The sequence below is a fragment of the Pinus tabuliformis genome, chromosome 1_1 (genome assembly GCF_031772625.1).
Source record: "Pinus tabuliformis cultivar Carrire ecotype Pingquan chromosome 1_1, CPIR1, whole genome shotgun sequence".
NCBI lineage: Eukaryota > Viridiplantae > Streptophyta > Pinopsida > Pinales > Pinaceae > Pinus > Pinus tabuliformis.
The window spans coordinates 563,974,385-563,982,700 of NC_142297.1; the positions used below are offsets into that span (position 1 = coordinate 563,974,385).

General features: G+C 35.3%; 3 protein-coding genes across 3 annotated transcripts; all 3 read right to left on the reverse strand.

The window, feature by feature from the left end:
- Window positions 1–1,100: 1,100 nt before the first annotated feature.
- Window positions 1,101–3,395, reverse strand: LOC149214393 (uncharacterized). Its single transcript, XM_089390897.1, has 2 exons — window positions 3,361–3,395; window positions 1,101–3,295 (listed from the first exon to the last, which is right to left on the reverse strand). The coding sequence occupies exon 2, from the start codon at window positions 3,122–3,124 to the stop codon at window positions 1,307–1,309; it is 1,818 nt and encodes a 605-aa protein (XP_089247023.1). The 5' UTR covers window positions 3,125–3,295; window positions 3,361–3,395; the 3' UTR covers window positions 1,101–1,306.
- A 364-nt stretch (window positions 3,396–3,759) lies between these two features.
- Window positions 3,760–5,134, reverse strand: LOC149214394 (disease resistance protein RUN1-like). The gene is made up of 2 exons (XM_089390898.1): window positions 5,035–5,134; window positions 3,760–4,938 (listed from the first exon to the last, which is right to left on the reverse strand). Exon 2 carries the CDS (start codon window positions 4,746–4,748, stop codon window positions 3,810–3,812), a length of 939 nt encoding a protein of 312 aa, XP_089247024.1. The 5' UTR covers window positions 4,749–4,938; window positions 5,035–5,134; the 3' UTR covers window positions 3,760–3,809.
- Window positions 5,135–7,599: 2,465 nt separating this feature from the next.
- LOC149214395 (metallothionein-like protein EMB30) lies at window positions 7,600–8,028 on the reverse strand. The gene is made up of 3 exons (XM_089390899.1): window positions 7,976–8,028; window positions 7,772–7,822; window positions 7,600–7,681 (listed from the first exon to the last, which is right to left on the reverse strand). Exons 1-3 carry the CDS (start codon window positions 8,023–8,025, stop codon window positions 7,600–7,602), a joined length of 183 nt encoding a protein of 60 aa, XP_089247025.1. The 5' UTR covers window positions 8,026–8,028.
- Window positions 8,029–8,316: the final 288 nt, after the last annotated feature.

Consider the following 8,316-nt stretch of genomic DNA (forward strand, 5'->3'; position numbering starts at 1 on the left):
AGAAAGAAAAATTACTATATTGAAGTGTTTAATCCCACTCACAGTCATCAACCAAAAGCATACATAGAGGCCAATATCTCTTGGAGAACCAAATTTCTTATTGCTCAGTTAAGGACTAATTCTCATCAACTTCGTTGTGAAACAGGGCGCTGGAAAAGGCCAAAGGAAGTGTGGGAGGAAAGAGTATACATTTTTTGTTCTTCGGGAAAAGTGGAAACATAAAAAAAAAAAAAATCATTTTGAGAATGTGAGGCCTTCAAAGACAATTGGGAAATTTACGCAGATATGTTGGCAGCTAACTCTTGGGATAATCTATTTAGCGAGGGGTTTGTCGAGAAGCTCAGAGCATTTATTTTGAAGCTTCACAAAAAAATGGTCGAATACATCAAGCAGATGAATAAGCAATCTGTCTCATAGGCTATCTTTAGCCTCGTGGATGTTAAAATACTTTCTTCTTCTTCTCATCTTCAACAAAAACTTTTCATGAATTTAAGTACACTAAGATATAACCTGATCAACAACAACATTTTGTAACTCTAATTACAACGGAAGAGATGTAAAGATGAAAATAAAGATTAAATAAAAAAACATATTATTATTTATTTCTTCTTAAGAACCATTCATTATTCATTTATTATTTTTATTTATCTTTTCAATTTTTATTTATTTATTTAAAACTTTCATATTTTTTTTTTTAAATTTTACATTATTTGTAAAATTATAATTATAGTCAATGGTTCTTAGTTTGAGTAGTTACGATTGTGGTTTGTTATTCCATAAAACCAGATTAATAAGGCTAGAAAAATTAGTAGTCAATACTAACGTTTTAATTCTTGCTAAGTCATATATTCGTGATATATTCAGATTACAAATTACTAGAAATACTCTTATTATTATCAAAATAATTAATAAAAATTTTATAACATATAAGCTCAGCAACAATATTTTATAATAACATGACTTCAAAATTATAATCAATTATTTTTTAAATATTTAAACTTCAAATATTCTTTAATATTCATATTAAATAATTTAAACTTAAAATTATAATGAAAAAATCCCATTTAAAATTTTTAAGAGTATTTAACTCCCGCTCCCTAAATTACCAGTGTTTAACTCCCACTTCGTAATGTTTACATTTCCATCTCCATTTCATAAATATAAATTAATAGAAACATTTCATAAATTAACAAAACCAAAATAAAACATGACTAAAGGATAACATTAACCATAAACCAAACCAAACCGTGACATGGTAAATACCTTTACCTTGTGCCGTTGAGCCCGCATTGCATTAGTCCCAGAGTCAATACATCTCTACTTTTCGTATGGCTGATATAACCCTTTTTAACACATCGCTTTGGGGATTTGCCGCCTCAGCCAACACCACTATTCTCCTCATATTCGCACATTCAGATATCAAGAACGCCTGCAATGATACCAACGTTTCCAGACCCGGCAGCTCCTCAACGGCATAACAACCATACAAGCGCAGGTCTCTAAGCTTTGCAAGGCCACGAAGCCCCTTTACTTTCTTTAATGCACTACAAGAAAACAAGTCCAGACTTTCCAGTGATGTCGGCAATGCTCCAACCTCCACTAGATTCTTACAATCAGCGAGATAGAGTCGTTCAAGGGCTGGGCAAACATCTCCACCAAATGAGATTTCAGTGATTCTCGCCTGGTTCAGAATTAAAAGTTTGAGTCGAAGCATGCGGTTGTCAATAGAAGAGTCCAACAATCTGCGGCCTCCTTGAACCTTTTCCACACTGGCAAATGGCACTACTGAACTAAGCGGGCATTCCCGTAAATCCAAACTTGCAAGATTGTTCAGCTCAGCCAGACCTGGCAACCCCTCTATTACTTTACATCCGCCCATGTCCAGATGTTGAAGCTTTGCGAGGCCACGAAGCCCCGTTATTTTCTTTAATGCACAACAATCCCTCAAAGCCAGACCTGTTAGTGTTGTTGGCAATGCTCCAACCTCCACTAGATCATTACAATCACTGAGATTTAGACATTCAAGGACTGGACAAACACCTTCACCAAATGATATTTCAGTGATTCTCGCCTTCGACAGGACTAAGGTTTGGAGTCGAACCATGCACCTGTCAATAGAAGAGTTCAACAATCTGCTGCCTTGAACCTTTTCCACACTGGAAAATGGCACTACTGCACTAAGTGGGCATTCAGGAAAATACAATAATTCAAGACTGTTCAGCTCAGCCAGACCTGGCAACTCCTCTATTGCTTTACATCCTCGCATGAACAGCTGTTTAAGCTTTGCAAGGCCACGAAGCCCTGTTATTTTCTTTAATGCATGACAATCCCACAAGTTCAAATGTGTTAGTGTTGTCGGCAATGCTCCAACCTCCACTAAATCACCACAACAACCGAGATTGAGATATTTAAGGACTGGACAAACACCTTCAGCGAATGATATTTCAGTGATTCTCGTCTTGCACAGATTTAAGTAAATGAGTCTAGGCATGCACTTGTCAATAGAAGAGTCCAACAATCCTTGGACATTTTCCACACTGGCAAATGGTACTTGACAAATCGGAGAAGAAACTATTGACAAGTATGTCAACTGTTTCAAATCGCCAGGCAATTCGGGAAAATATTTCAATTTTCCCAAGCAGATTCCCAATCTCTTTAAATTCGTGAGCTTACCGAATGAATGCGGCAAGGCTTCCAACGAAGGGTCATCTATAAACAGAATTTCCAAATTGCTCAGATCTCCAATCGCACTAGGCAATTCTTTTAACTCTGTACCTTGCAAAATTAGTTCTTCCAGGGACAGCTGATGTGTGACTTGGGGAGGCAATACTTCAATTCTGCGACACCCGGAAAAATTTAACCTTTCAAGAGTGCTAATATTCCCAAGTGTTTTGGGACAGAGCCTCAAGTTGCGGCAGCCGCTCAAATCGAGATGTTTGAGTCGAATCAAGTTCATGAATGAGTCTGGCAGCATCTTCAACTTCACACACTCCGCCAGCTTAACCTGTCGGAGCCTAGTTAAATTTCCAAAGGCAGGCGACAGAGTTTTCAAATCCTTGCACCCAGACAAGTCAATATGTTGGAGATTTGTGAAGTTCCCCAAAGAGTCTGGCAACGACTTCATACCTGCGGTGAGTCTCAAGTGCTTCAATGAGCGGAGAAGAAAGAATTCTTCCGGCAATGTTCCTTTGAAGTTGTGCAGTTCAATCTCTTCCAGGTACTTCAACTGCCCTATGGACTTTGGTAAGTTGAAAAGGTCAACATGAATATTCAACTCCCTCAACTGGAGAGGTGCCTGCATAGCACTCCCTCCGACGACCAAATATATTTTATTAAATTGGAAAAAATCTTTACTTGTACCTCACTGTCAGTGTTCCACAAAGCTCCCAAGCTCAGAATCGTTCGTGACAGGAAGGATCTCTCTGGCAGTTTTACCAGTTCTAAGACTCTTAGTTTCTCAATGGAACCAAAGAAGATAGGGAGGAGTTTGAATCCTGTATAGAAATCCACGAAGCTAGGGAGTCGTCATATATCTCACAGCGAAGCCACAAAAGTTCTGGATGTGTCATCACCTTGAATAAGCTTTCAAAACAATCATCTGGAGCTCTCAGTAGTCGCAACGTGCTCATGTCAAAGATACGATTGGTAAACTCCGCAGGACTTTGAAACGATTCGCAGGGGTTTTGTTGAACCATGTTAATTCCTCGCACCTAAATTGTTACAGGAAAGTTGCAAATTTCAAGAAATCACAACCTGAAAGATACAATTCTCTAAGCGTAAATTTGACAACACAACATAATGTGTAGAGTTCAAACACTCACCGTGGATTGAGTAGGCACATTACGAAAAAGGTTGTCATTTGAGCGCCAAAGACGACGTGGACATCCACGAGGTTCTTTCTCCGCCAAATCTCTGCCCAGGTCACGGAGGTGATCATGCATTCTTATACAATTTTCACTGTCGAGTGTTACAAGACACTTACTTTCTAGAGTCCTAAGACCAAGCGATCCTTCCCAATCAGATCCGTCCCAGACTCTTGTGGCTGTATCCTTTTTTATTCCTATGAAGAAACAAGCGATATCTAAAAATATCTGTTTCTCATGTTCCTCGAGACTGTCGTAGCTAATTCTCAGCCTGTTTTTTATATCAGCCGGAAGTACATTCTGGAGTTTACGTAACTGGGCTTCCCAATACTCCAGGTCAGGCCTTCGCAGGTAAAGCAGCGCCCCAATCACTATGAGAGACAAGGGCAATCCCTGGCACGCATTTAAAAACTCTTCAACAAATCCTTCAAACCCTGCAGCAGGATAAGGCTGGTGGAAGGCATAGGAGCAAAAGAGCTGTTCAGAATGTTCAAGATTCAGGCCTGTCATCTTGTAAATGGATGACTCCTCTAACCCTCCAGATATTCTAAGAAGGTCCTTATTACGAGATGTAAGCAAAATTAAACTACCAGAAGGGAGGACGTCCTTCACGGGTGAAAATAATGCATCCAGTTGCTCCACATCGTCCACGTCATCCAATACTATTAAACCCTGAGAGCTGGAATGATGTTTGAGCATGGGTATACCTTCATCAATTCTATGTATCAAACGATCTGATCCAGTCAAATCTTTGTAAAGCTTACTCTGCCAGGAAGGTAAGAGGTGCCTAGCTGCAGCGTCTCTGACGTCAGGCAAAAAACAGGACCGCTGGTAATCTGATCCCTTCGTGTTGAAGAATAATTTTGCCAGGGTGGTTTTCCCCATACCACCCGGACCCACTATCTCCACAAGGTTGGGTCCTCCTCTGTTGTGCTGCTGCTCGGATAACAGCGTTGTTTCAAAGTCTGGCAGCTTTTCATCCAATCCAGTTGGATGCTTGGCCACATGCAATGGTGCTCTTCTAACCTTTTTCTGCACCTGTCGTGATACGTCATCAACGAGCTCGCCTTCATCACTGGTTATTGGCAAAAGAATAGCGCTGAATAACTATTTAAAGCTCTGTTTATCAATACAGTTAAGCTAACACAAAGGGGGAGAGAATAGTACTAACCCATTACAGGCGTCCAGCTGGAAACCGCTTATATGTGAAACTTCATACAGTGCTTTCCTCCAAGCGGCGAGTTTTTCTTGGGTGTATCTTCATTTTTTTTTGAAGATTTAGAAGGGCTTCCGCATACACTCTATCTCTGCCTATCCACTGGAGAAATCTTACGGCTGGAGCATACACTCTAACTTTGAGAGTTAAAAATATGAGTTGAAAAATTTAGACTGTATATTCAAACCTTTCTTGACCATATACAGCATACACTCATAAATTGAAAATACTAGTTGAAAAAGTAGTTTTTTTTCCCTCTAAAATTTGATCATGTAATATAATCTTATTTTATTATTTCCACTATTATTATATTAATATTATTTAATAGGCCCATTTTAAACCTCAAAATTTGTAAAATTGTCTGAGAGATAAGTTATGAAAATATGTTATACTTGTTTATATTTAAAGGTCCAAATGCTTTTATTAATTGCCTATAGTCCCGACTCCCTTTCTCATTTTAGGAGAAGCAACAAGGAGTTATTGACTCTATAACAAAATGGAAAATAATTTTTTCTTTGTATGATATTACAAACACTAATTTAATATGAATGTTTTTTATTAGATTAGCATTTACTATGTAGAAGTTTCACAAAAGAAGCATGTCCTTCTTGTCGCCAATGAGATCATTTGGAATCATCATTATGCCTATTGGTATTGCAATTTTATTTAGAACAAGTTGAAGTACACTTTCCTGAGTAAGATCCACTAGAAAGGAACTCTATTAGGGATTGAGGATTCCATTGAAGTGAAATATAATAACATAATATACTTCCCTAATGGAAACATATATGATCTTCGCTCAAAACAAGGTTATATTTTCTAGAATTAAGATGGTTATCTTGACCATATACATGAGATTGCCTTTCACTATTAGTGATGCTTTTTATATATTGTCTCAAATCAAAAGATAAGTATCTTGACAATAGACATTCAAGAATGACTACCTTTAATGCCATGGATGTCCAAAAGATAAGTATCTTGACAATAGACATTGAAGAACGACTACCTTTAATGCCATGGATGTCCCTTCTACCTGTAATGCTAAATTTCATGTTTAAAATCTATAAATTGTATATGAAAACTAAAACTAAAACTGGAAATTAAATTCCACTAACAATTTATCTATTCATGATTAAATTTGTAAATTAACAATTAATTTCTAGAAATAAACATTACAAATATGATCTTTATGAGATGTAAAACGACTACTTCTTAATACAAAACCATATTTTACACATTAAATTTGAAACACTACATATATATCATTTCTTAACTCTACTGGTCTCAACCTTATATCCAATATATTAACTTCTATTATATGTCACCAAACGTATATAAATGAACATAAAACATCATAATGTTTTAAGGCTTTAACTATAATAATAAATGAATCTAAAAATTCAATATATGATTTCAATTTTGAAATTAGGCTAGGTTTTAAGCTTTTAACTACAATAATAAATGAAATTAAAAATCTAATATATTTTAGATAGAATGTATTCTTTTCTAGATTTTAGTACTTAAATTATATTAATGAGTTAAATATTTTTAAAAAATAAAAATGTATGATTTTGAAATTTATTTATATAATAAAAATTAATTCATATAATTTAACCTATTATGGTTTAATTATATATTTTATAAATTTTAATTATTTTAAATTCAATTTATTAATATGAAATTCACACTAATTTATTTTATTATGTCATTATTTTTTAACATTTTCTAATTATTATTAATTTTATTTAAAATTTAATTTAAAATTTTAAAAATAATTTAAAATTATAAATATAAGATTGCAATATTTTGATGGATTAAGAACTTTTATTTCAAAATAATGAATATTATAATTTCATTGATAATTACATCGCTCTATTTCTAAAATCCTAAAATTAAAATTTTAACTCGTTAAAAATATTATGTTTTATAAATGTGAATTGTTTTTCAATTTAATTTATTACTTTTACATAAACAACCATACAACTCTATTTAATTGAAAAAAAAAACAAAACAAAATTAAAGAGATCTATAAATATAGAAAAAGGCCATATAACATATGCAAATTTATTTAAAACACTTCTAATACAAACCTACATTAAACATTTTTTAAAAAAGACTAAAAATAGTTGAAAATCCCAGGTTAATTTACACTGATACTAAATTATCTCTTAACATTGGTAATGCAATTTCATGTATATCTACTTTAATTTAAAAACAAATTAACACATTTATGAATGTCAATTCAGAAATTAACACATCTATAAATGTCATTTCAGAAGCCCATATACATATTCCTATAAAACATTTTTGGAAAAAAAAATCGGAGATAGGTTATGTTGAGCGACATAATAATTAGCATTTCATGAAATCCCAAATATATGTAAACTGAGTCTTTATTTAAAATTCATGGTACAGTGACATCTATGACACTGCACAACTATCCATCATGTTTGGTGGAACATACTAGACTTATTACACACCAATTGGAGAGACGACCACTATATAAGAGATTCTATTGATTCAGGTGTGGCAGCTGCTCGTGTCGCACTGGCAGTTTGGGCGGCACTTGCAGTCGTTCTCTAGAGATACATCTGCAGCATCACTGTTTACACCAAACCCAAATAAATTCAAATATCATGTCATTCTGAAACCATAGAAATGAAACTTATAACAACTACATATAACGCAATACCCCATTTCATAAGTGGTCTCCACAATAAGGTCCATCTGGAAGCCCTTTTCACTGTGAAACAAAACAACCGAAAATCGAACGAGTTTTGACGTAGCTAGATTTGAACTCGTGACAAACAACACGAAAGTTGAAAAGGGAAAGGAAGAGAGATTAATAGAAATTGAGATTAAAAGAAAATTGTAAAGAGAGGAGTAGACAACATACGTGCAGTGGCTCTTGTCAGCGCAGTCACAATTTGCGCAGTCGCTCGACATGTTCGCAACAACAATTATCGCAGAAACCAATTCCTTCGCATGTAACTTCTCAAGTGCTCGCTTACCTTCTCAAGCTTTGCTCGCCCACCAATATACGGTAGAACATCAACAAAATCATATTGATCAGTGGTTTCCCTACGCTGCTCTACATGACGGTGCTCTTCGATGATATTGCTAATGAAAGATCTCACACATGGCACCAGGCGGGCACAACGAGCATTGATTCGAACCTGCATCCAAAGTTGCAGCTGCCCATGATATTGTTCAGCGGTATCAGGGGACGTTTAGATA

What these genes read in the sequence shown, in the direction of transcription:
- LOC149214393 (XM_089390897.1), bottom strand. Translation starts at nt 3,124, where the DNA reads ATGAAGTCGTTGCCAGACTCTTTGGGGAACTTCACAAATCTCCAACAT.
- LOC149214394 (XM_089390898.1), bottom strand. Translation starts at nt 4,748, where the DNA reads ATGGGGAAAACCACCCTGGCAAAATTATTCTTCAACACGAAGGGATCA.
- LOC149214395 (XM_089390899.1), bottom strand. Translation starts at nt 8,025, where the DNA reads ATGTCGAGCGACTGCGCAAATTGTGACTGCGCTGACAAGAGCCACTGC. An exon ending in GCTGACAAGAGCCACTGCAC is followed by an intron (nt 7,823 to 7,975) that starts GTATGTTGTCTA and finishes TTTGTTTCACAG; the next exon opens with TGAAAAGGGCTTCCAGATGG. An exon ending in GAGACCACTTATGAAATGGG is followed by an intron (nt 7,682 to 7,771) that starts GTATTGCGTTAT and finishes TGGTGTAAACAG; the next exon opens with TGATGCTGCAGATGTATCTC.